Here is a 28000-nt window from a genome sequence, read left to right as displayed (position 1 = left end):
GCCGGCGTGGGAGAGGAGGCGGAAGTGCCGGACGCATCCTCGTGATTGGGTGAGAGCAGGAGGCGGGGCAAAGCCGATGAGGTTCTGAGGAGGGGCGCGAGCCCCGTGCTTGTCTTGCCCAGATCCCCGCGCATCCTGCCAGGTAAGGTGGGAGGCGGCGGTGGGGTGAACGGGGAGCCTTTAATTAATTTAATTTAATTAGCCCTCTCCTCTTAATTAGTGAGGCCGGGGGGGGGTAAGGGTTCATTTGTGAAGCCGAGCGCAGGCGTGGCGGGGGTGGGGAAGGCTTCGCACCCATCCAAGGGCGTTTTGGCAGCCTTCCTCCCCATCTCGTGCTTCCCCAGGTGCGTTGGACTACAGTGCCCAGCTGACTGGGCGTCCGGGCGTTGTAGTCCCATTCTCTGGGACTGGGTGGCATCAGGCCAAAGTATTTTTTCGGGGCAAGGTTGCCCGTGTTTCCTGGGCAGACCCCAACCCTGAAATTCCAGGTGAAAAGAGGTGGAGGCATTTGCAATCGCTTATTTCTTATTTTTATCTGATCAGGTTGCGGTGGGGGGGGGAAGAGAAGCGGAGGAAGTTTAAGGGCAGCTGTTTGGGGGGTCGTTTCGGAAAGAAAGGGGGCAGCGCATGTCGGAGGGTTCCGTCTGAAAAGTTTTGGTTGTTTTCTTGCAGACGTTTCGGACAAGGTGGCAATCTTCAAGTGGTAGCACTGGAAAGTTTCTTTCCGGGTAATGCTGAGTTTGGCAACCCTTTGAGAAAAGGGCTGCCGTTTCTGGCCAAGGCTCATCCCTTAAAAGCTTTACCCAGAGGTCTTTTTGCAAAAGCTGACTCTGTCCTCCCCACCCCCACCCCATCTTTGGCTTTTCTTTGGGATGGATCTTGCCTTGGGGAGAGGAAGAAGCCTGATGAGCGGGTGGCCAGAAAACCAGAACCATTCTTGATTTAAAGCAGGGGGTCTTCAAACTTGGGCCCTTTTATGACTTGTGGACTTCAACTCCCAGAATTCCTCAGCCAGCATGCCTGGCTGAGAAATTCTGGGAATTTTTTTTTAAATCCCATTTATATCCCGCCCTTCTCCAAAGACTCAGGGCGGCTTACAATCTAAGAAGCACAAATCAATGTGCTTAGCAATACTGAAGTCCACAAGTCATAAAAGGGCCAGGTTTGAAGACTCCCTGCTTTAAAGAGCAACAGATGGAAACTTCTGGGTGGGAGACAAGACCAGGCAGATCAGTTAAAAATTGCCCACCAAAAATATGTTCTTACATGTTTTGAACTTTCAGAGGGAGATTTCAATACTTTGCCAGCTCCTAATCCTTATTTTTGGCTACTTGCTGCAATTGAAAGATAGGGTACACCAAACTCTTCAGTTCATTGTCTCCTTAATGCTCATTGACCCCCCCCAAACATTTATTATAAGACAATAATTTAATAAATGCTACTTTAATGGTACTACCAGTGCTTTTTTTGTAAAAGAAAAAGGTGCTAGAACTCACACGTCATACAACCTGCCTTGCCTATCCTACAAGGTTCCATCCAAAAAAGATGCCGGAACTCCGTTCTGAGCGTTCTATAAGAAAAAAAGCCCTGGGTACTACAAATAATAATAGTTCCATGGGGTCAATATTGAGCACTTTGGAGAACCCAGGGTAGCCATTAGATCTACACAAAAATATACCTATAGGGAAAATAGATATGTACTGCCTAGCAACCTTATGTAAAGTAATATTTTTACAGCATATTTAACATGAGTGCACAGGTTACCTTTTGTGGTCATCTTATTCATTTGACTGGATTTCATATGAATTTAATTTTGGTTTGTGCTTTGCACATATCGCAGCACCTTAATGTTAGAAATTAATGTGTGAGACTTGGCCTCTGATGTCTAAAAGCCTCTGCCCTAATGAATATATTATTAAGCTTTTCATTGCTGTTGCATGCACCTTTGTTTGTGTTTAGGCTGTATGGAAATGAACATTTAGTTTAATTGAGTAAGACATCTTAATTTGTATAGTATCAATATCATTTGTGCAGTATTAGTATGAAATTTTATTAATTTGATACTAATATATTTGCAAATAACATGGGTTAGCTACTGTTGCAACACAATCCATTTCCGGGAAAAGCATATTCCATGTACAGCATTAAATTGGCCGTGCTAGAAGGCAGGGCACATATGCTCTGAGTATCTAGGTCAGTGTGGCACAAGGAAAATAAAGACTCTAAAGCTTTTCAGCCCTGCTGTATTTTCCTGGTTTTATCCTGGACTAGAAAAGCTAGTCAGTTTCAACCTCCATTTGACTGTTTTAATTTTGCAAGTTTCAAGCAATAAGGTCCTCAGCTGCTTTGCATTTCACCCACCAAAATATTGATAATATATACAGAAGGAAAACTCCATTGCTGAGATGAAAAAAAAAGCTATTGGGTTATGAAACAAAAAAAGAAATATGATTAATATGTGTTTGGATTTCTAACTATACATCTTGTCTTGAATTAAAAGCTGAATCTATGCTGGATGAAGTGAATGCCTTTGAAGATAGATAGATAGATTAGATAGATAGATAGATAGATAGATAGATAGATAGATAGATAGATAGATAGATAGATAGATAGATAGATAGATGATAGATGGATAGATAACCTTTATTGTCATTTTTTACTGTGGGCACAATGGCACACATTAAAAATGAAATTTAGTTGCTTGCTCTCAAAGCGTACACATACATAAAACACATTTAAACATACTATCTACAATATATAAATACTAACTTTTAATATATTTTACAGTTATGAACTAATTTATGCATTTCCCCCCAAAGTATGGTAATTATTCACAACAAAATGCATGCACAAAATAGATTTTTATTTAGTCTGAGGAAATTTTATGGAGAGATTACATAGCATACATAGCAATATATATAATTTGGATGTGTTTGCTCCCTAATTTCAAAATGTCAAAATTCAGGAATATATCTGCTCATTTGAGAGCGGTATTATGTATTTTGTTGTGGCTTTCTGTGTAGTAAAGAAGGAATAAATGGAAACAAGAATAACCCAGTCACATAGATGTACAGATGCTTTTGTCACCATTAACAAATGTCTCACTTAACAACATAAATGTTGGGCTCAGTTGTGGTTGTAAGTTGAGGACTACTTGTGCATTTCCCACAATCAAGGAAAACATACCAGTTTAGTTCACCAATATGGTGTCACTTTCAATTGTCTCCTGACTTGTCATGTTTGCTGTGACTAGGCTGGAAGAAGCATCTTGGATACATTTGTGAGTCTCTCTCCTTTTAGACCGGTAGTTAAAAACCAGCCATGTTTCTTCCCAGGTCATCATGGAATTAAAACTCTTGTTTATAGCTAAAAAAGACATTTTCTGGGTGGTTATTTATTTAATATCTGGCCTTTATTATTTTAAAAAATAACTCCAGATGGTGGATGTTCCTAACATTCCCTCTTCCTCCTATTTTCCCAACAACAACAACCCTGTGAGGTGGGCTGGTCTAAGACAGAGTGACTGACCCCAAAGTCACCCAGCCAGTTTTTCATGCCGAAGGCAGGACTAGAACTCACTGTCTCCTGGTTTCTAGCTGGATACCTGATTGTTAACTTCAATATCATTTTTAGTTCCATCATGGCGGACTCTAATACCTCTCCACTCAAACACTTTGTGTTGGCTAAGAAGACAATTACTGCCATTTTTGAAGAATTACTGAATTTTGTTACCGAAGGAGCAGACTTCGTTGAAGGTTGGTTTAAAGGTGGGGGTGGGGGTGGGGGCAGGAATGCATATTTTGGGGAGAGTAAGAGAGAGCAGCTGCATGAACCTTGCAAAAGCTTTAATGATTCAAACAGAAGCGCTTTATTCACACTCTGGAATATATGTCCTTGGAAGGCATTTCATAGCTCTTTTAACAGTTCTTTCTTTTGCATAGCCATGATGAGGCAAAATTCACAAATCTTTTATTGTAAATAGTGCTGCAAGATGAATATAAGATTCCTTACATTTTGGTCAGGCCATAAATTTCTGGCAGGTTTTTCTGTTTGTTTTTTTATGATAAATCTATAAAGAAAGAAATAGGCAAAAATTGTATTAGTGCCTCCTCACACTTTATAACCCTGAAAAAAAGCCTCTCAATATGGCAACTTAATTGTGCCTTCATAATGAAAACGGATTCATATTCTATGGCCCCTAAACAGCATTTGCTAGCCATAGTGCTTCCTCAGAAAACATTGATGTTAGTGACACCTATCAAATATTAGGAGCTTCTTAAAAGTTGACAGACAGTATATGCTGCTGATCAAATATACTAGGGATAATTAGAGGTGCCCCAAATAATTCAGAATTCAAAACATCTGGCTAACTGAGCGACGAACCATAATACTTTATTATGAACTATTAGGCCGTATCAGAATATAAAATACCAAATATAGAACAATAAGGCTATTTGTTAAAAAGTGGCCTAAAAGACATAAGTGAAGGAAAAGGCAAATCATATTTCTGTGTCATCTCTACATTTTACCCAAATTCACATGTGCAATTCTCAACTGAATTGTTTTGTTCCAACAAAAGGTCATATTACTGTATACGTTATTTTTGGATTCTGACCACACATGAAATGTGCGTGTTTTAATGTAAGGATCCTAATAGGCTGTTTGTCTAATGTGCACTCTTTAGATATCTCTTTCTTATACAGATGACAGTCAAATCGTAATTGTGCTGTGTCCCTCTAGCTGGCTCAGACAAAATTGAGAAAAACAGCCAGAGCAAGTTTCCACTTTGCCTGTTCAGGCCTGATTATATTTATGGTCCAGGCCCATAGTCCTTTGAGGACTCATTGTATTGGCAAAAGGCGGGTCTGGGAAACAGGTGTCCCTTAAAATTGCATGGATTTATCACATTAAATGGAAAAAGTATTGTAGTTCTGCTTTAGCCTTCTGTAACTGTTGTTTTTCTCTCTCTGATGACAGAAACCCACAAAAACCCAGAGCTTGAATGCATAGCTACCATGGACGAATTTAAAAAGATACAGGCCTATAAAAACAAGCTAGCCGTAATTGGTGAAGTATTAGCACGCCGGCATATGAAAGTCGCTTTTTTTGGCAGGTATGACTTGCCCCTTGGGGGAATTAATGGGTGAGGTTCTTCTCTTGGGAAATATAATACATTTCAAATTATTTCAAACACATTACCTAAGAAGCCATTAAAACCATACAGTACTTCATGAGGAAATTAAGCTCAGAATCAAAGAGTTACCCCAGTGCTGTTTTGTAGCCAATTTTCACTCGCCATTGTTGCTTGTACAACATAATTTCTCAGTAGATTATATCAGTTTCAGGATTTTTTTTCTTCTGAAAAAGGGCTTGAGGCTTTATTTGCAGCTGCCATTTTGACTTTTCTGACTTGCCCGCTCCAATAGATCCTCTTGCCTCTGGTACAATGCGTTTGCCATAAAAATAGAATATGTGCAATTGAGCTTTTACAGCGACTATGTTATCATTAGAAATGAAAACTTTCTAGTTCTTATATACAGTATAGATAGTTCTCCACACCTACTTGGGGGATACTTACAATCTAGTTTAAATGTCCAGTGGTTGGGTACCTCCCACAGTCACATGACCACACTTCTGGGACCCAGTATCAGGCCACTTTTATGACCATTTGCAGCACCCTGTATGTCACATGACCATGTTTTACGACAGTTTCACCAAAATTCTGCATTTAGTTCCAGCCCATAACGAATCATCGATTTGCTTACCGGCCACCACAGAAAAGGTCATAAAACCATCACAACATACGACCCTGATGGTTAGGTTCCATTTTGGTCACAACTCAAGGATTACCTGTATGTTAAGCTAGGTTTCTGGGCAATGTCTGCTTTTACATGAGCAATGTTGCAAAGATTTCAGTGGCCTTTCTTTGATACTTTTTTCTCTCCCCTCATTACCCAAACCAAAATAAATTTAACAAAATAGTAGAAATTGATGGGGGGGTGTGTATAATGGGAAGAAATTATAACCTTGAGGAACAGAAAGAAGACCTCCAACCAAGACGAGTCAGATGAAAGAAATCTGAGTCGGGGGCAGAAATGTAATTTGAGAAAGCATCTGAGGCAGGACCGTCCCTAATTCTCATGCAGATAAATAGAGGAGGGAAGAAGGGCATTCAGGCTTGCAAGATTCTGTTACTGTAACCTTATTATAAAGTTAGTATTAGCATTGAAAACGTTGATTTCCTATTATTGTTAGTTGTGAAGTCGTGTCCGACCCATCGCGACCCCATGGACAACGTTCCTCCAGGCCTTCCTGTCCTCTACCATCTTCTGGAGTCCTGCTTCAGTGACTCCATCCAGCCACCTCATTCTCTGTCGTCCCCTTCTTCTCTTGCCCTCAACCTTTTCCAGCATTAGGCTCTTCTCCCGTGAGTCCTTCCTTCTCATTAGGTGGCCAAAGTATTTGAGTTTCAACTTCAGGATCTCACCTTCTAAAGAGCAGTCAGGGTTGATCTCCTTTAGGACTGACCAGTTTGATCGCCTTGCAGTCCAAGGGACTCGCAGGAGTCTTCTCCAGCACCAGAGTTCAAAGGCCTCAATTCTTTGGCACTCAGCCTTTTTTATGGTCCAGCTTTCACAGCCATACATTGCAACTGGGAAGACCATAGCCTTAACTATATGCACTTTTGTTGGCAGGGTGATGTCTCTGCTTTTTAGTGTGCTGTCTAGATTTGCCATGGCTTTCTTCCCCGGGAGGAATATAGCAGGGTTTTTTTTAAACATGGCCCTTTGATGACTTGTGGACTTCAACTCCCAGAATTCCTGGCTGAGGAATTCTGGGAGTTGAAGTCCACAAGTCATAAAAGGGCCATGTTTGAAGACCCCTGTCCTATAGTCTGGTCTGTTTTGAAGGACTTGACAGCCGTCCTCTGGGTATATAGTGAAAGATACTGGCATATAAGAGAAAGGTAGCAAATGTATACACTTTGCTTCAGAATCAAGACTTTCTAGTCTGATATCTGGAATTATTGCCCAGAGAATTTATAATGTTGGCTACAATGTGAAGATTTTTAAGATTTTCCGTTCTTGCTCCGCTGCAGAACCAGTAGTGGGAAGAGTTCAGTGATCAACGCAATGCTGTGGGATAAAGTGCTGCCAAGTGGCATTGGCCACACCACCAACTGCTTTCTCAGCGTAGAAGGAACCGATGGCGATAAAGCTTACCTGATGACTGAAGGCTCGGACGAAAAGAAGAGCGTTAAGGTAAGTCATCCTCATGGCTGTCCCAAAGGTGCTTTTTCATGAGGCAACTGGAGTTTCTTGTTTACCTTTTGAAGACATTTCGCTTCTCATTCAAGAAGCTTTTTCGGCTCTTCCCAGGTGGCTTCAAACAAGCTAAGTAAATGGGGGAAGTCAGATTCGCTTCACAACTGCAACAAAAAAGGCTTTGCAAAATTGGGCATGACCCGTTTAATGACCACATCACTTAGTAATGGAAGATCCGGTCTCGGTTGTGGTCGTAAGGCAAGGAGCGATAGAACACTCAGGATGGACTGCTTTAATGTCAGAACGCTTTCCAATACCACATTGGGCACATACATTTTAATGTGTTACGTAAACGGTGCTAAAATTAACATGGCTTGATATGTGTTGAAAAACATGTGGGCTGTTATTCAAGATCGATGCAAGCATTAGTATGTTACTTATTTACTAGGGCTTAATTTTATTCTCTCTATGTGTGATTTTAAAATTAGAGAAAGTTCCATAGACAGAAAATAAAAAGAATTGATAGGACATTTTTTTTGCAAACTGTGGCTCATGGTTCTTTTTATCAAGTAAGTCACAACTAACTCAGATTAGACATTGCAGTAAACCAAAACTAAGCAAATCATATCAGGGATTAGTCTGTTGAGTAAGCTTAACCAGTCTCTATTAGAGGTTAGAATTCCATATTGCAGAGAGTATGAATTAAAATCATACTCTACCTGTTTCTATCATGCCAAGGTAATTCCAGAGTTCCATATGAACTGCCCATGTAGCATGTAGATTATTTTACTGCTTCAGTGAGTACATGAGTGTGGTTTTTCACCAAAACTTGTGCTGTAAGCCACATCTCTTGTGAGAGGGAATTCAGAATGTCTTTGCTCATCTCTGCATCCTCACTCCTAATTTGACTTTCCCCAAACATTGGCTGATTTTTCCATGAGCGAAGCAATATTTCTTCCCATGTACTTCCTCCTATGCGATGTTAAAATCCAGGCCCCAGTCGTATTTAGAAGACCCGGGTGGGGGGTGGGAACCTTCCTGTCCCTGCTCTTTTGAAAGAAGCAGTGATATTAATGTGAATATCCCGTTGGCTTTTATTTTATTTGCATCAGGCTGCGGGTGGGGAATGCTAGTAACCAAAAAAAAAAATTAGATCCTAGAAATGTCAATGGAGACTCTCAGCCATCCAGGTCGGAGTTGTCCCAAAGATGCTTTTTCAGGAGGCACCTGGGCTTTCTTGTTTTTCTTTGAAGATGTTTGGCTTCTCCTCATCCAAGAATCTTCTTCAGCTCTGACTGGATGGTGAGGGAATGGAAGGATTTATACTCCTTGCAGACAGGTTTGCATTCTTTCTACTCAAGGACTCTCTCAAAGAATGCAAATGACCAGCTGTCTGCAAGGAGCATAAATCCTTCCATTCCCCACCATCCAGTCAGAGCTGAAGAAGCTTCTTGGATGAAGAGAAGCGAAACGTCTTCAAAGAGAAAAACAAGGAAGTCCAGTTGCCTCCTGAAGAAGCACCTTTGGGATAGATCCTAGAAACTTGGTTTGTGGCTGCTTCAGATAATATTCAAGTTTGTTCACGTTGTCGCGCCACTGACCTTCTCCTAACGTGTTCTTCCGTTGCAGACAGTTAACCAGCTTGCCCATGCACTCCATATGGATAAAGACTTAGAAGCTGGCTGCTTAGTTCATGTCTTTTGGCCTAAAACCAAATGTGCTCTCTTGAGAGATGACTTGGTGTTAGTAGACAGGTATGACTCTCTTGGATTCATTCTAAAGGTGCCACAAGATGCTCTTGTCTTTCTTTTAAATGCACACTCCATCTTGGCTATTTTTCCCTTCTGAAATGCCCGATGAGTCACCACAAGCGACCCTCTTGAAAGAAACGGGGGGGGGGGGTTGGGGAGAAAGAGAAAGAATCTTTTGAAAAGGAACAAGTCCACCCACCCCACTCCCCCAAAATAGACCTTAAATTCTAGCAAGATCAACTGTTGTGATATGGCGTATACAGGTAGTCCTCGACTTATAACCATTCATTTAGCAACGGTTCGAACTTAGAACAGCATTGAAAAAGTGATTTACGACCAATCCCTACGCTTGCAGCATCTCTGTGGTCATGTGATCAGGCACTTGGCAACCGGCACTGTGCTGAGGTCACGTGATCTCTAGAGGGGATCTGCCGCCAAATTGCAACTCTGTGGTCATGTGATCGGGCACTTGGCAACCGGCACTGTGCTGAGGTCACGTGATCTCTAGAGGGGATCTGCCGCCAAATTGCAACTTTTCACGTATCAGAAATGTATGATTGCGAAAATAATGATTTTCCACTGGATTTAATTTCAAATAATAGAAGAAATTAATTTCAGTTTTTGTTTTTGGTCTGGTATGCCTTCAGCCTGAACTAATTTGCAGGTTCTTTAATTCCTGCTGTATTTTTAAGTGGGAAAGAATCTTAAAAAGTGACTAAAACTATGAATTTGTAGTTGTAAAGAGACTGATACATGTGTAGGAGTTCGGATTCAGATGGTGCGTATTTTACACAATGAACAAAAACAGCACACATCCGAAAAGACCGAGCGGTTAAGCCAACTCTAGACTGCAACTTAATATCCTGGCTTGTTCAGAAACTTTTCATCATAGGATCTAAAGAAAGGAACATGCAATGAATGGAAATCTTCTTGACTTGTTTGTTGAGACTCTGGAAAGAGTGCAGAGAAGAGCAAGAAAGCTGATTAGGGGGCTGGAGGCTAAAACACACGACGAAGGGTTGTTGGAATTAGGTATGTCTAGTCTAGTGAAAAGAAGGACTAGGGGTGACTTGATAACAGTGCTCCGATATTTGAGGGACTGCCACAAAGAAGAGGAGGGTTCAACCTATTTTCCAAAGCACCAGAAGGCAGAACAAGAAACGATGGATGGAAACTTAATTAAGGAGAGAAGCAACCTGGAACTAAGGAGAAATTTCCTGACAGAACAATTAATCAGTGGGACGGCTTGTCTTCAAAAGTTGTGTGTGCCCCTATCACTGGAGCTTTTAAGAAGAGACTGGACAGCCATTTGTCTGGAATGCTACGTGGTCTCCTATTTGAGCAGGGGGTTGGACTAGAAGACCTTCAAAGCCCCTTCCAACTCTGATGATGTTCTGTGTCCTAAGTGTGGCCAAAAAGACATTCAGAATTTATCTTATTTAACTATGGTTGTGTCATGTGTTTCCATGTTTTTCTACATTTTCAAATGCCATCTATAACTCCCTCCCCTCGTTTCATAGTCCAGGTACTGATGTCACCACAGAGCTTGACACCTGGATTGACAAATTCTGCCTGGATGCCGATGTTTTCGTTTTAGTTGCTAATTCAGAGTCAACCCTCATGAATACAGTAAGTCTTCATCTTTTTTAAGTAAGCCCTTCATTTGTTTTATTCATATTTCCTCTTCTCAAGTGTTATCTTGTTTTAATAGTCGTAAAGGTAAAGGTAAAGGTTCCCCCGCACATGCGTGCTAGTCGTTTCCGACTCTAGGGGCCAGTGCTCATCTCCGTTTCAAAGCCGAAGAGCCAGCGCTTGTCCGAGGACGTCTCCGTGGTCATGTGGCCGGCATGACTAGACGCCAATGGCGCACGGAACGCTGTTACCTTCCCACCGTAGCTGTCCCTATTTTTCTACTTGCATTTTTACGTGCTTTTGAACTGCTAGGTTGGCAGAAACTGGGACGAGTAACAGGTGCTCACTCTGTTACGCGGCACTCGGGATTCGACCCGCCAAACTGCCGACCTTCTGATCGACAAGCTCAGCGTCCTAACCCACTGAGCCACCACGTCCCTTGTTTAATAGTCGTAAGAACCCTCTAAGTTTGAGGCAGCTAATCCAACGGTATATTGTAGGTATAAAATATCTCTATCGAGGATCTTTATCTGCTTTTATTAAATGTGCTGTTCCACTTCACCCTTCGAAGCTACCATAGTGAATATTCCTATTAGCTGATCCATATTGGGGAAATCTTGAATTAAAAATATTATTACCTTTCATTTTCTCACGGCAATGTTTTCCGCTAACTTTTTGATGTTATGGATAGCCCTTGACTTTTGATCACAATTGGGACCAGAATTTTCATCACGAACTATTGTCATTGTAAGCAACTCGGACCCAAATTTATGGCAGTTTTTACAATGGTCGTTAAGAGAATCACCATGGTCATTTAGAGAATTACCATCGTCATTGAGCAACTTACTCAATGGGCTTTTTCTTGCCAGAAATCAGCAAAAAAGATCACAAATCATGATCATTCTGACTGCAGAATGCTGCAACCAGTTGTAAACGCAAGCTAGTTGCTGTGCCCGCATTGCAGTTGCGTAACTGTGGGGGTGATGTGACAGTCATAATTGTAAGTACTAGTCATAAGTCACTTTTCCCAAGGCCGTTGTAATATTGAACTTTCATTAAACAAACGGTCATAAGTCAAGGACTACCTGTTTGTGGATTGCTATTTTGGGTGGGAGACTGTTCTAACTCTTTTGGTTTCTTAATGCTGTTGCTCCTTGTGAAGCTTTTTCTGTCTTTACCACATTGATGACTAAATAATTCTTTTTTTGAACTGTGTGGGATAATCTCAACATTAGCACAAAACAGGTTTATTGATTTTGCTGATCAATAAATGTTCACTTGGGAATTAATTCCATTGTATTCCATTTGAAGCTCAATCTTGAGGTGTGCACTGGACTGCAGATTCTTTATGCAAAAACATTTCTTCACTTCTGAAAAGAAAACCTAGAGTGTCAAATTTGAAGAGAAATTATAGATAGGGTACAAATTATAGGATATAATTATAGAGTATAACTATAAATTACAGGGTAGATAGGAGCTTTTCAGAGACTCCTGTTTTTGCTCTCCATTTTATCTTTCGTAGTTGTTTCTTTTCATTTCTGATTATTTCTAATTTTAAGTTTCTTTGGAAGATGAAACAATAATGCAGGAATTCTTTAATCCTTAATTGGAAAAAGTATCATCTTTACAAAGTAAAACATCATATATCTTGGAAATGTATTCTGACAGAACGTATAAATTGAAGGTCAGCATGACATCTTCAATTAGATGCCTGCTGCTGAATGATCAATTTGAATGAAGTTAGGAGATTTTGTTAAGCATCTTCTTTGCACTTGGATCCCAGACAGAATTATGACTCTTTGAATCTGCGAGTCAATTAAAACCCAGAAATCTTTATTTCTGAAGTGAAGTTCAGAGGTTCCCTGGTGGCTTGTCTAAGGCTTGTCTAATCTGCAAGACAGGAAGTAAAATAAAGTAAAAAGGGGAGATCAAATGCTATTTCAAGCATCAGTTCTTAAAATGATGGTAAATAGTTCTTCTGTGGGCGTCTTAGAAGCAGTTCTGCAGAAGAAGGAAAGTAATGAAGCTGTATTTTTTGCCAAGTTGATGAATAAGTAGCTGTTCCCCAAAGGTCTTTCAATAAGATCTGTGTCTGTCTATATCGACTCTACCATGAATTAATGGATTACAGGGTCGAAAAAAGGGAATGTGCGTGTGTATACATATATACATATCTATCTAGCTCCATATTTGTATCTCTATTTTAGGAGAAACAGTTTTTCCACAAAGTGAATGAAAAACTTTCTAAACCAAACATTTTCATCCTGAACAACCGCTGGGATGCTTCTGCATCAGAACCTGAATACATGGAAGATGTGAGTTACCGATTTGTAATTTTCTCGGAAAGGGCAGTTTAAGGGGTGCTTAGATTGGCACTTAAGACTTCAAAATTTATTTTTTTATTTTTTTATTTTTTAATTCCATTTATATCCCGCCCTTCTCCGAAGACTCAGGGCGGCTTACAAGCTTAGCAGTAGCCTTCATTCTATGTATATGCCTGCAGTCAAGGAAATCCCATAAATTCACAGCTTGTCTTGACCAAGGAAGCCACTCAGGAGGTTGTGTAGACAAATTAGAAGTTGGTTTTTTTGTGTTTGGTAAATGGACAGGAGACTTGATCAGTGATCCTGTGCCACTATTGTTGTCCTTTTGCAGGTACGCAAGCAGCACATGGAGCGTTGCCTCACTTTCTTGGTGGATGAGCTCAGGGTGGTAGACCGTTCTGAAGCCCAAAATCGAATTTTCTTTGTTTCAGCCAAGGAAGTTCTCAGTGCAAGGAAACACAAAGCTCAGGGCATGCCTGAGGGAGGTGTGTATTGTTTGTTAGGCCCACTTTCTAGTGGTCACGGTCCTTAACCTCTTTTGAAAGCTGGCTATTTTTTTCCCCCCTAGAAGCACCCATGTTGTAAAAAGAGTCCTGCATCTTCAAGAAATGCCCGTTCATCAACTCTGTTTTGTGCTCTTGTAGGTGGTGCAATCGCCGAGGGATTTCAGGCACGGTTCCAGGAATTCCAGCACTTTGAAAAAATATTTGAGGTAAACTTCCAGAGTATCTTAAGTCAGATTGAAGGGACCTATGTATATGATATCATTCGTAGGTCTGTTCATTCCAGGATTATCTCTAGAAAGAAATTTATCACGAGCTTGGTGTGTTTGCTTAGAGAGTCAGAAGGGAGCTGCTTTCAAATAATTATGACTCTTATATTCAGCCGTCCTGCTAAGAATGTTACATTAGTGCAACGTGTAGTTCCATTCTCTTCCAGTGACTACCTTGTACATCGGAAAGTCAAGAGAACCCAACTGTTTTTCTGTCATTGAGTAATGAAGATACTTCTAGCTTAGGCCTATTAAGTGTCTATGCCCATGGTGGCGAACCTGTGGCACGGGTGCCACAGGTGGCACGCAAAGCTCTCTGTGGGCACGCATGCCGTCACCCCAGTCCTAGGCCTTCAGCTGGGTTTTATAAAACCTTTTCGCTTTAGGCCTCCATATACCAAAAAGAAAGGTTCAATCAATCAATCAATTTGAACTTCTCATGGGGAAAAAAAAAGTTCTCGCAAAGTTGGAATTGATTGATTGAACTTTTTAGTTCCACCCAGTCTGCAGCTACCATTGCAGCCATGCCCACCCACTTAGCCACACCCACCCAAAGGGCCACATGCACCCAGCACCTGATCATACATAAGTGGGTTTTGGGTTGCAGTTTGGGCAGTCGGTCTCTAAAAGGTTCGCCATCAGTGGTCTATGCCAGGGCTTTTCAACCTTTTCACCCATTGTACCACTTTTAGGATATGGCAACATCCGAGTACCACCAGTCACCTAGGAAGGTGTCAAAAACTTGATGACCAAAAAAAAAAAAGGAAAAAAGTGATGACGTTCAGGTAGCCCTCGACTTACAACAGTTCACTTAGTGACTGTTCAAAATTACAATGGCACTGAAAAAAGTGCCCCCCAAGCCACAGCCAAGCAAGACACCTGCCTGCCCGCCCAGCGGCGCTCTTCCTCCTGTCCGAGGTTTTCATTGTTGTTAGCATTTCTGTTGAGGATTGGCAGCGGGAGTGGGGTGGGGGGTGTTTGTTTTTTATTCCCCCTGTCTGCTGGGTGGTTGCAGCAGGTTTTGGTCACTTCACATGACCCTGGGACACTGTGACCATCATAAATATGAATCAGTTGCCAAGCATCTGAATGTAAATCACAAGACCCTGGAGATGCTGCAACATTCCAGCTGATTGGCGCTTCTTCTGGGCTCAGCAAAAGTGCCAGGATCAGTGCTGAGCTTCAGCTGGAGCCTGGCGCTTCCACTGAGCTCTGACAGCCCTGCAGCTCCAGCCATCTCTTGCTCAAGATTGTGCGGTGCTGCCACCGGTTCAGCTGATTCCCCTCCCCCACTACCACTTTTCTAGGATGGTCACATACCACCTGCCAGGTGCCAATGTACCACAGGTGGTACCCGTACCACTGGTTGAAAAGCCCTGGTCTATGCTATTCAGGTCTGAAGTGGTTTTTTTTTCCTGGGGAAACACACTTTCTTTTTTTCAGATTCATGACGTAACTGACTTCTGTCTCCCTCCCTAAATGTTTTACTCTTGAGTATGATAACAACGGACGTACTTCCTGTATCCGATATTTGGCAGCCAAAAGTGAATTTGTATTATAATCATTCTTAAAATGCTCCTGGGGTCTGCGGGATGAGCAGCCAATGGTAAGGGATGCTCTTCATTATAGTATGGGGAAATTTGGAGGATCACCATTTCCTTCCCTGTTCTAGAAGGCAGCAAAGGTTGGTGTGAGACATTCCAGAAGAAGCATCACAAGTCTCACTAAATAAGAACTAGCCTGATCCTTGTTGGCTTGCGTGAGACCCTTAAATGCCATTTTATTTTAGTAAGGCTGGCTAAAAAAAGGAGAAGCTGGATGGCCATGTTTGTATTGTTGACTATCATTGATCTTGTTGCTTATGCCACTATGTCATATTATTGCTTTGTCTTTTTTGTGGCAGTCCAGCCAGCATCGCCATTGATTGAGGTAGTTTGCAAATACCATTTTAGATATAAAAGGAGGAGGAGGAGGAGACGCGCCACAATCATGTTTTTCCCTGATTCAGTTCTTGTCAAGCTTCAGGGATTGAATCCTTGACTAAGAAGGAACTTGAGTGTCCTCTCGAAAGAACTGTAGTGTTATGAATGCTTTGCTAATGCCTTTTCTAGGAACACAACCCAGAATCTTCTCTTTGGGTGAAAATCAATTCTCAGCATCTCTGGGGAGAAATAGGGAGCGGGTGGAGTAGAGGAAAATTTGGGAAAAAAAAGCGGGGGCTGAAGGGCTGTAGACATCTACAAGAGAAAAAAACTAACCAACTCAATAGCCAGGCAGCCTGCAGAGCTGTAATGGCGCAGTGGTTAGAATACAGTATTGCAGGCTAACTCTGCATTCCACTGCCGAGAGTTCGATCCTGACCGGCTCAAAGTTGACTCAGTCTTCCAGCCTTCTGAGGACTGGTAAAATGAGGACCCGGATTGTCTGGGGCAATATGCTGACTCTGTAAACTGCTTAGAGCAGTGATGGTGAACCTTTTAGAGACCAAGTGCCCAAACTGCAACCCCAAACCCACATTTATCGCTGGGTGCCAGGTGGGTGTGGCCTGCTGGGTGGGCGTGGGTGTGGTGGTCATGGAAGATTGGGTGAGTGTGGCCAAGGTAGATGTGGGGAGGGACACCTGTGGGTGGTGGGTAGGGTTGGGTGAGATCCAGTGGGTCTCTGGTAGGTGTGGCTTTAGGCAGGAGGCTCATCCTGCGGGATAAGGCGAGGCAGGGTGAGGATGCCATTGCCATGGGGCAAGGCAAGGGATGAGGTGGCTGCTGCCTGACACCATCGGCCCCCGCACACAGAAGCCAGCGAGCGCATGGGGGCCGACGGTGTCCATCAGTAGCGACAGCCTGCCGGCCTCTCGACTGGCAAACTCTGGGGCTCCGTAGCCCATCGCCAGCAGTTCAGAGAAGCCGCCTCTGAGATGGATGGTCGGCTGACAGCTGAGGAAGCAATGCAGTGGGTTGTGCCTGGGAAAAGGAGAGCATGCGAGGAGGCCAGGAGGGACGGGGGTGGGGGAGGGAAAACAGCCATGCTGGGATACCTCCGGCCACGTGGGGCCTCGGCAAGTTAGCAGGCGGCTGGTTGAAGAGGGACAGTTGCCACCTCTGAGGCATGGCACGAGTGCCCACAGAGAGGGCTCTGAGTGCCGCCTTTGGCACCCGTGCCATAGGTTCGCCACCACTGGCTTAGAGGATGCTGTGTAAAGCACTAATGAACTGGTGCAATAAGTCTTAAGTGCTATTGCTATTGTGATACAGTAGATGCGGTCATTTATCATCTCTCAAGACCTGAAGGACCCATGATCATCATCACTAAAGGAAGTACTTAGAAACGTTTCATCTTTTTGTTTGTTTGTTTGTTGTGCTTTAGGATTGGCGGTCAGCTTAGAAAGCCAGAACACCTGTATTAAGGCAGGCCTCCGAAAGCCCAGGGAATGGGGCCTACTAGCCGGCCATTCAACTGCCCTCTTTTAGCTGGGCCTGGCTAGAGACGAACTCTTGAACTGTTGGTTGGCAGGGGGTCCTGGCATCTCTCTGTCCTGATCTTGTCAGTGAGGGGGATTGTTTAAACTGATTTGTCTGCTTTTTTATTACTTGCTCTCTCTTTTTCATCCTTGAGGTATGGCTAATGCTTCCCATAGCTTCCTACTACTTTCTTGTTGTAATGTCTGCCTTCTACCTGTTAGCTGACCTGGAATTGGACTTCTCTGCGAATCTTGTCTAGCTCTAACAATGTGCTCTGGTTAAAGTGAATCCCTTGCTTTTTCATTGCTGATTTCTAGATCTACTTCGTCGAGAGAAATGGCTCTTGTCTATTATTTCCATTTTATATTTCCTTTGCTTCTTACTCTTCTTTTGCCAGTAACCCTTATTAAGGTGGAGAGTGTGAGCTGCAATTTTAAGTCCTGTTAAGATTCAAGAGTCTAGGGCAGGGGTAGGCAACCGCGGCTCTTTTATGACTCATGGACTTCAACTCCCAGAATTCCTGAGTCAGCATAGCTGACTCAGGAATTCTGGGAGTTGAAGTCCATGAGTCATAAAAGAGCCGCGGTTGCCTACCCCTGGTCTAGGGGAATGCAGTGAAGAAGAAAAGCAGCTCTTTGTCTTGATAACCAAGTGAATAAAATATTCAAGGTTTTACTGAACAGCCAGTAACTCTTCAGACGTAAGCCTGTACCTTCTTAATCGAATAGACTCTATTCCAGGGGTCTTCAAACTTGGCCCTTTTATGACTTGTGGACTTCAACTCCCAGAATTTCTCAGAAATTCCGGGAGTTGAAGTCCTCAAGTTATAAAAGGGCCAAGTTTGAAAATCCCTACCCTATTCTATCAACAAAGGATTTTCAAGTATTTAAGAGTCATTATACTCCTCATGCTGCCATAACAACCTGAAGGTGACATTTGGCCTAAGCTGACCAGAGAATAAACTAGAACAGCATTTTTCAACCTTGGACACTTAATGAAGGGTGGACTTCAACTCCCAGAGTTCCTCAGCCAGCATGGTTAACGGAGGAATTCTGGGAGTTGAAGCCCACCCATCTTCAAATAGTCAAGGTTGAGAAACACTGAAGTAGAAAACCTCCATCCTAATGATGACCCAGTTGTGTCTACCCAGACTTTTTGGCTACCTTGTCTTTATATGAATAACATAAACATCTTGATTTATTACACTTAACCTGAAAACTTCACATGTAGAATTTCTAGATGGCTTTCTTCCGTGAACAGAATCAGATTATTATAGCACCAGCATGGGGGCTAGATCAATATGTCTTCAGCCTGTGGCATGTGGGAGATACTCCAGCTACTATGTATGGATGCAGGGAGCATTAATCCGTTTATGTTCCCCCTTTCTGTGGATTTTTGGGTATGGACCATCATGCAATGATAGGGTAGGCTGGTCCTCAGTATGGACTGGGAGTGATGGAGACTCCGGAGAGCCAATCCTAAGGTAGATGGTTTTGCATCAGATAAGACTAATAGTTAAACCAGCTACGATCCATAGCATTCAAAAACCAAAGCTGGCAAGTACTTGTAGCTGCAGATGTTCAAGAACGCACGCACAAGGAAATCCAGATGCATTTATCCAGTCGCAGTCTTCGTAATTGCAGAACATACGCCAAGAGTGTCCACGGTGTGTGTAAAAACAAGTCAAAATGGCGGCCGCTGTGGTGCAGTTGAAGCTCCTCCCACTTTTTACGTGCATTACATGCCCTGCGGACATTTCTCATATATGCATTCTCATTTTCCCCCTAGCTTCTCAGGAGTGCGTCTAAACTGTAATATAAATCACTCGCAGCGGGCAATTTCTGAGAGATTCCAAAATACTTGCGTTAAGTGGATTTTTGTTGTTGTTGTTGATTGTTGCCTTCATCGTTCTTTTACTTTCTACACATTACTGTTAGCTAAACGGTAAAAGGGAGCGGAATTTCACTGCTCTAGAGTTGGGGTTTTATTTGCTGTTTGCCACCTTTTCTTTTCGTTTTGTGTTTCTCCCCCACCCCGTTCGCTTTATTTTATACGTATGCATATCTGTAACAGCAGCAGAGCGTTCTCTGAAAGCTCGAAATTCCCAAGTGTTTTGATGATGGAATTGCAGTAATGTGTTGTGACTTGGGCCCCTCGCAGGAGTGTATCTCGCAGTCAGCTGTGAAAACCAAGTTTGAGCAGCACACTATCAGAGCTAAACAGATCCTTGAGACTGTGAAAAACATTATGGACAGCGTAAATGTGGCAGCAGCCCATCAAAGGTAGGCCTCTCCTGTTGTGTTTGCCCTGTTGCCCAAAACTGGACAAAGCCACCAGGTTACAACGACCTTTCTTCCCCGTTAGTAGGGGGTGAGTAGAGCTGATGAGGAAAGCAGGGTTTGAGAAGCCAGCTGGGTGACCTTGGGCCAGTCACTCTCTCTCAGTCCTAGGAAATAGGTAATGGCAAACCACTTCTGAAAAACATTGCTAAAAATGGAAATACAGGAAATAATCCAGACAGTTGCCAGGAGTCAAAAACTGACATAGGCACTAAATATATAAATATTATAGGCTAGAATCATAGAATCATTGAGTTGGAAGCTGAGCCTGGATGCCATCTAGTCCAACCCTCAATCTTCAACAATAAACGCATTTTAAAGGGGGGGAAAGCTTTTTTCTTTTTCTTTTTCACGACCCTGTAATCTACTAATTCAGCATTGAATCGGAATGACTGAGTGGCATCGGGGCAACTGAGTAGAGCTGAGCATTTACTGGCCAGATGCCCTCCCCGATACCTACACGGAGTTCACAGCAGACGTTTTTTTTTTATCTGTGCCCTGAGAGAGACGCATCTGCCAGCTAACTAGGATTGAAATCTCAACCTTCTGAGTGGGAGGCCGAGCGTCTTCACCACTGGGCCACCATCCCACTCACAGTCCTAGAAAGCAATACAAGTACAAAAAAAAAAAGTAAGGTTCCTTTTAGAAAAAGGCAGGCTAGCTCTGGAAATATCCGAGCGAAGAGTCTTGGCTACGGAACCCAGCCACGTGTCCATTGCAAAAGGAATATGTGCTTGCTCTGTCTGTACCCCTGGCCCTCCACTCCATACTCCACCTCCAGGCCCTGGCTTCCAAGCTAATTAATGGCTGGTTTCTTTTCCTCCCAGACGGGGCCTGAACTGCAACTCTGGGTCACACAATAATCAAAAAGATCTGTGTGTCCCTTTAACATAAACCTTAAGCAGATTGTTCAAAGGAGCAGGAGTTAAGACCGGAGGAGAAACACAGACTTAAAAGTTGGTTTGAGCTGCAAATTGAGTTGGGTCTCCTTGCCCTTCATTTTGCCTGGAATCTAGCTAGCAGGGTTGGTAGCCCCGTTTATTAGGCTGGGCTTATGTCCCCTAGAGGCTGATGGCTGCTTTCCCCCTGCCTTAGAGTGCATTCAATGGAAGAACGAGAAGACCGGAGGGACAGGCTGGACTTTGTACGAAACCAGCTCAACCTTTTAACAGACGAAGTTAAGAAGAAAATTAAAGATGTAACAGAAGAAGTTGCCAACAAGGTAAAATAGCCAAGAGATCTGGTCCTGGATCCCTCCCTCCCTCCATTCATAGCGCTCAGTTTTCCACACGCCTCCCAGAGCAGTAACCCTGGGTGTGTGAACCCATAACTAATACATTCCTCAGGACATTACTAAGCTTTTACCTATGTCGGTACCTGCTGGACCGCTACAAAAATAACATAGGTTAAGATGTTAGGCTAAAAGGGACGCAGTGGGTTAGGAGGCTGAGCTTGTCGATCAGAAGGTCGGCAGTTTGGCGGGTCAAATCCCGAGTGCCGCGTAACAGAGTGAGCACCTGTTACTCGTCCCAGCTTCTGCCAACCTAGCAGTTCGAAAGCACGTAAAAATGCAAGTAGAAAAATAGGGACCACTACGGTGGGAAGGTAACAGCGTTCTGTGCGCCTTTGGTGTCTAGTCATGCCGGCCACATGACCACGGAGATGTCCTCGGACAAATGCTGGCTCTTCGGCTTTGAAACGGAGATGAGCACCAGCCCCTAGAGTCGGAAACGACTAGCACGCATGTGCGGGGGAACCTTTACCTTTACCTAAGATGTTAGGCTACTATCCTGCAACCAAGCCTTTCCTCCATCCCTTTTATTTTGGAAGCGATTACTGGTCTACCCTGCAGGGCTCTAAAGCAGGTTTGAGGGTGTAGGGAAAAGATGTCACTCACCTTTCCTCATGCATGTGTCGTGTTTTCCAGGTGTCTTCTGCCATGACTGATGAAATTTGTCGGCTTTCTGTTTTGGTAGATGAGTTTAATTCCGATTTCCATCCGTCTCCACAAGTTTTGAAACTTTACAAAAGTGTAGGTTCTGCCATTGGCTTTCTGTGCCTTGTGTGTGTGTGTGTGTGTGTGTGTGTGTGTGTGTGTGTTACTCACATATCAGCTACTTGAGCATCACGTGCACTAATTCTTGTGATGTTAATACGTTAATACCGGTCAAAGTTACATAAACTCGCCTTGTGTTGTTTTTTAGTAAAAGGAAGAAGAAGAAGAAAAAAAAAAGTTAGATTCATGGTAAAGCTCCCGATCTTCCTTTTCACCAGGAACTCAGCAAGCACCTAGAGGAAGGATTGGGAAGGAATCTGGCAGACCGGTGCTCCAGTGAAGTCAACACCTCTATGCATCAATCCCAGCAAGAAATTATTGGTAGAGGAGAACAAACAGAGGCTGCCCCTTTTTTCCTCATGCTGCATATTTGGGTTGCTGTATATTGAATTCAAGACCCTTTAGCTTTGGCCTTTGGTGTTTCTAAGTAGGTCTTTGGGTCCAGGCTTTTGGGGAGACAGGCGCGTTCGTCTATTTCTGGAAATGGGTTTGATGTGCTTCCCCCCCCCCTTTTACTCCATGCTTTTTTTTTCTTTTCTTTTTTATAGAAAATGTGCAGTCCTTGTTGCCTTCAGAGGTCCAGAACAAGCTCCATTTGCTGATTCCGTGCCGGCAGTTTGACTTGAGCTATGATTTGAATTGCAACACCCTCTGCTCCGATTTTCAAGAGGACATCACCTTTCGCTTTTCCCTGGGCTGGACGGCTCTCGTTAGTCGCTTCCTAGGAACTCAGCACGCTCACCGGGTTCTGCTGAGCATGGCCGAGCCCGCTCTCGCAGTGAGTGCCCAGGGCTTGTACAGATGGTCCTCCTGCGTGCAAAGGGCAGAGTAGATTGGAATATTGGTGTTCTGAACCAGCCTACTACCGGCCCTGCAGAAAAGGCAGGGACAACCCCTTTACAAGAAGGCAAGAGGCTGGAACTAAGCCTGCCAAATTTATGGACACAAAAGCAAACAGAGCAAAACAAAACACGAACCATGAAACAGGAGCTATTCAAACGGTTGCCTTCAGCAAACCAGCCCTCCCACACATTCCCCTTTTAAACAGTTCAAGGCGTGGCTTCTCTCTGCCTCCTTCCGAGGTGCCCCATTGCCTTCCTCTGTTTACTCCTGATTGACTGCCTCCTGCGTCGGGCGTCCTTGAACAGGGCCAGCTGTGGGTCATCTTCATCCACGCTGTCAGGCTCACACAGCTGGGTCTGCGTCGTAACTAGATGGGAGGGGCCCGGCTGAGGGCTCTGCAGAGCCTCAAGGCTATCCTCAGCAAGCTCTCCAACACCCCCCTCCTCCTCCTCTGAATCGTCCGACCCAACTGCCAAACCCACAGGCTGACCCTGAATCACAACAATTGGAGATGGATCATTCGGCAGACCAAGTCACAGCTCGTGATTGTGAACAGTGATAGGGAATCTTGTTCGACTGTTCGGATGGATGCCTCTGGTGCAATAGCAGGATATCATTTTGCACAGAGAATGAGACTCTTTCCCAAAGTTGATCCACTGCATGTCTTCAGATGCACCCACGGTAGCATTTGATTGGCACACGAATGGAGAGCCCTTGTTACAAGCCAAGCTGTCTCCAAGTTCCCAAATGCGTAGTTATTCTCCTATAGCTTGGGGAAAATGCTAGGTCCTTTAAAGCAGAGCTCCCCGACCTTTCCAGCTTGGCGGCCCAGAAGGAAAGGGAGGAGCATGGAAATGTGCACCCATGCAGCCCTGCACACGCGGTGCACGACGGCACTAGCACGCACATGCACATACAACCCCCACACATGCACAGGCGGGCCACTGGCACCTGCATGCAGGTGCAGATGAGCCGCTGGCGTCCGCATGACCCCGGCAGCGGTACTAGCCCCCCCATGAATACGCAAATGGGACTGCTAGTGGCCATGCGGTGGCGCTAGCGCAATTGAGGGTGCACACGCACATGTGTGCACTCATCAGCCATTCACGCGCCCCCCCCGGCCAAGAGGGCACAGCCCAATACAGGGCCGCGGCCCATAGGTTGGGGACCCCTGCTTTAAAGCCTTGTGGCAGGCTAAAAGTGTCGAGGCCTGCTGAATGTCAGGGGACAGAGGGTTCCACTGGACGGGCTGCCATGGAAAAGACACACCTCTTAGCTCACATCAGATGATAATGTTTAAGGGAAGGAACTTAGAAACGTGCCCACCCTGACTTGATAAGGTGGGTAGATGTCCTTAGAGAAAGACAGTCCTGCAGGTAGCCATTTAGGTCTTTAAAGGGATGACCAACCCCTTGAAACGCACCTGTCAAAAAACTGGAAACCACTGCCACTCAAGCATCAGAGGTGTTACATGGGCAAACGTAGGGGGCCCCTTTACCAAGGGTCTTCAAACCTGGCCCTTTTATGACTTGTGGACTTCAACTCCCAGAATTCCTCAGCCAGCATGCCTGGCTGAGGAATTCTGGGAGTTGAAGTCCACAAGTCATAAAAGGGCCAGGTTTGAAGACCCCCCTGCCTTTACTGTGCGCACTGCTACATTCTGGACCAGGCGAAGTTTCTGAGTGGCCTTCAAGGGCAGTCCCGTCACGTAGAGCACAATGCAGCAATCCAGAGAGGTGGTGACCAAGGCATGAGCGTCCGTGAGCAACAGGAGTTTGCATTCTTCTTCCCTAGATTCCCAGGTCTCTCGCCTCTACTCCTTGCACAAGTGCTCCCAGTCTAACCCCGGAGAGTGCCTCGCAGGAGGAGCTGATGTTCTCCTTGGTCAGCAATCTGGCATCGTTGACATCTCGGACTTCCATGACGGTTGTCATCCTTGGTGGTCTGGTGAGTACCATGACCGTCTCTGCCTCCATGGGGAAAACTCTGCTGTGTCTTCCGCCAGCCCTTTCCGCTCAAACAGCTTCTCTTAACCCGGCTCTACTGATCTGGGTTAAGATCTGCCGATCTTCCCTCGGGGGTCTGAGACTGCCCCATCTTTTCCAAAACAAATTTCAGATATCTTTTTATTAGATGGATAGCAAGGTGAACTCTTAGCTATAGACAGGGGTGTCAAACTCAATTTCATTGAGGGCCACATCAGCATTGTGGTTGCCCTCAGGGGGCTGGGTGGGCGTGGCTAGAGTGCGTATGGCCTACTGGGTGGGCGTGGCCAGCTCTACATCGTTTGCATCAAGGGTGCCTATGGGGGGCCTGGGCAGGAGTGGGACAGATCTGAGGGTCTCTGGCAGAAGGAGGGTCTCTGGGCCAGGGCCAAGGCAGTGGGGGCCGTTCCCTCACTCTTTCCAGGATGGCTTCGCGGGCCGCATGAAACCACTTCGCGGGCCTGATCCGGCCCCCGGGCCTTGTGTTTGACATGTCTGCTATAGAGGGACAAAACTGTTTTTGTTATATAGCGAAGTCACATTATCTGGGCACATTATCCCATCAGACAACTTTTCTCTAGCCATGCAGTTAAAAGCAGACCCATTGCTCTCAGTAGTTGACATTTGGGCTTGCAAAGTCACCCTCCTTGACTTTTTCAACAGAAAATAAGAAGCTCTCAAGTTAAGTATAGGCAGGCTCCGTAAAGCGAGCAGTCCTCACGTGTATCTAAAGAGAATTTCCCTGTTTAAAAGATGCACATGAAAAAAGGGGGAAAGTCTCTTTTGCAGTTAACAAAAATTAAAAATAATGGGCCATTATTAGCTCTATCTGCTCGCTGTGAGGTGCAGCTCCTCTACCTCTAAACTACCACTCGCTCCCTGTCTTATCGCTTTTTTATATATAAGTGCCATAGTGAATGTTTTTTTTTCTTCTGATCATGGTTCCTCTGCAAAATGCTGCACTTGTTTCCGTCTCAAATTGTTAATAACTCGAGATTGTTTTCAAAATTCTATGACAGATATAATCTCGTAAGTAGCTATCCTTTTAAAAAGAAAAAAGTAGCAACCCTTCAGATTAAAAAAAAACAGAAATATTACCTTAATAAGCCAACATCTATTGAGTAGTCAGTCAGCTTTGTATTTTTTTTTTAAAAAAACTCCAGACTGAAAAATTAGGGTCTCATATCCAACCCAAGGAAAGATTGTCGAGCAAATATCAGTAGCAATAGCACTTAGACTTATATACCGCTCTATAGTGCTTTATAGCGCACTGAGCAATTTACAAATTTAGCATTTACATAGTGCTCTCAACAATCTGCGTCCTCATTTTACCAACCACATAAGGTTAAAAGTCAACCTTGAGCTCCATTAGGATTGAACTCTTGGCAGTGGGCAAAGTTTGCCTGCACTACTGCATTCTTACCACTGTGTCACATTTTTCAATTGGAATATTCTTTGATAAAGTGGCTCTCTTCCAGATTTGGAGAACTGTGGGCTGGAAGGTCATCTCTCTTTCGCTGAGTATGTACGGGGTGTTGTATCTCTACGAGAGGTTTACTTGGACAGCGAAGGCCAAAGAGCGGGCTTTCAAGCAACAGTTTGTCAACTATGCTACAGAAAAGCTGCAACAGATCATCAACCTTACCAGCGCCAACTGTAGCCATCAGGTGCAACAGTATGTCTGACCTGTTTTTTAATTGGACTTCCCCTCCCTCTGGTGGCTGTGGTGTATTATCCCTGGGCTGCTGATGAATTGGGCTCTGCCATTTTCTCTCCTAGGGAGATGGCCACCACCTTTGCTCGCCTCTGCCAGCAGGTTGATATCACAGAGACCAATCTGGAGAAGGAGATCGAACGATTGACTCAAAAAATTACTCAGCTAGAAAAAATCCAGAACACCTCAAAGCATCTACGGTAATCCCAGGAGCGTCAGTGCCTTGGATGAAAGAGCGGGGATATTTGAATAGCAAAGATCACATTCACTTTCAGTTTCCATTATGTGTGTGTGTGTGTGTGTGTGTGTGTGTGTGTGTGTGTGTGTGTGTGTGTGTAAAGTTATGAGTATTTTTATTAGTAGTAGCGTATGGCGTCGTTACAGCAGCCAGGAGACCACGGTGCTATTGCAGAGTAGTAGTTTGGCTTGCCAAGGTACCAGCCGTGTTTTAGGACATACTTGCACGCTTCCCATGGTCCGTCACAGGGGGATGAGCCGGCTTCCCATTGGAAAGAAAGACGAGCGGCTTTTCCTGCAGCATCACCCAAGGCCTCTTCCCTTCCCAGAGCCGTTTCGCAAGCCGGTGCCTCAACCAGGGAGGTTCAGAGCTATTAGGAATCTGATTGCCTGCACAAAGCGCCAGCTTATCTCCCCCACTGAAGTGGTACCTATTTTGTCTGCTCGCATAGAACGTATTTTCAAACTCTTAAATGGACAGAAGCTGAGGCAAGTCAGGGGAGCTCACCCTGGCCACACAGCGCTAGGGCTGAAACCGCTGGCGCTGAGACCATCTCCATCTTCATTAAGCCATTGAGCCCCTGCACTTCTTAGTTATGAGAATGAATGGGTGTCCATATCTAATTTAGATTCATTTCGCAACACTTTTTATTTTAATTACTTTTTTATTTCAAACACTAATTTACCAGTTTTCCTCCAACTGACTGAGATATCGTTAACGTTTGAGCTCCCCTGAGGACTAATTATTTCCCTCCTTTTGTTTTGTAGGAAGAAAGCTGTTTGTCTTGAAGATGAATTTGACTGTTTTTCAAAAGACTTTCTCCAGAAAAAGAAGGAATGGAATTTAAAAGATTAGCACGGTTCCCCTCACAGGAATTTAGTCACGTGAATTTTTCCTGCTGCTTTTGACTGTTCCGACTTCTCCATTGCCACCTGGCTGTTCTGATACTTAGGCTATGAATTGTGCCCAAGAACTCAGGAAAGAAGCAGTATTTACTATTGAATCATTTTGCAACTTTTCATAAGATGAATTTATTTGTATTTACTGTAGCATATGAACTTTATTTGGAAATGTAAAAAGAAAAGTATATAAAATAAACAAGAGACCCATAGTATTTTGTATAAATGTTTATAGCTCGAGTCAGCTCCTCTTTGTCTGGGATCCAGGAGAAACTTTTTCTCACTCCAGTTTGATATCATGCTGCTATTAACTGCAATTCTCCATGGGAGAGAGCAGTGGTGATTTTTTTTTTCAAAGACACTTGTATAAACCAATGTAGTAATATAGAGTGTTGCCAATTTTTGAAAGAGATTTGTAGTGCTTGGATGCAGAGACAAATCAGTTCTCCTGATGCCATTCTGGGATTTTCACTTGGCTGAATGAAAGATGAATTAAATCTTCAAAGTGGCATATTTAAAGTGGTATATTTTTACTAAGGGAATTCCTGACTCAAATCAGATATATCAGAAAGACTGGATGTACTTTCACTATTTTTCAGAGCAGCCTTTCTATGATAGCTGTGTAAGGTAGGCATCATTTTCTGAAAGAAAAAAAAATCTAAAAAACCCCAGAGAATTGTTATAATTGGTGTGGTAAACAGGACAGTATCTAACCTTACAAAAT

At 43.9% G+C, this 28000-nt stretch overlaps 1 protein-coding gene across 3 annotated transcripts; it reads left to right on the top strand.

The window, feature by feature from the left end:
* Positions 1–27785, top strand: MFN1 (mitofusin 1). 3 transcript variants are annotated; one of them, XR_014492589.1, is made up of 18 exons: positions 3–142; positions 3634–3755; positions 4978–5113; positions 7100–7262; positions 8895–9019; positions 10537–10645; positions 12856–12963; positions 13304–13457; positions 13617–13684; positions 19363–19484; positions 20637–20763; positions 21469–21573; positions 21816–21918; positions 22146–22375; positions 24235–24387; positions 25904–26092; positions 26205–26339; positions 27145–27785. XR_014492589.1 is itself a non-coding variant. In XM_083363145.1 (18 exons), exons 2-18 carry the CDS (start codon positions 3641–3643, stop codon positions 27230–27232), a joined length of 2238 nt encoding a protein of 745 aa, XP_083219271.1. In that variant the 5' UTR covers positions 39–142; positions 3634–3640; the 3' UTR covers positions 27233–27785. The 3 variants fall into 3 exon arrangements, 2 of the variants coding, with proteins under 2 accessions (XP_083219272.1, XP_083219271.1); XM_083363145.1 differs by having other exon boundaries at positions 39–142; positions 25904–26100; XM_083363146.1 differs by lacking the exon at positions 27145–27785 and having other exon boundaries at positions 1–142; positions 26205–26340.
* The last annotated feature ends 215 nt before the right edge of the window (positions 27786–28000 follow it).

This window comes from Vipera ursinii (assembly GCF_947247035.1).
Source record: "Vipera ursinii genome assembly, chromosome: 5".
In the NCBI taxonomy this organism is placed as follows: Eukaryota; Metazoa; Chordata; class Lepidosauria; order Squamata; family Viperidae; genus Vipera; species Vipera ursinii.
Note: the sequence above shows the minus strand (reverse complement) of the source record. Positions and strands in the feature narration are given on the sequence as shown.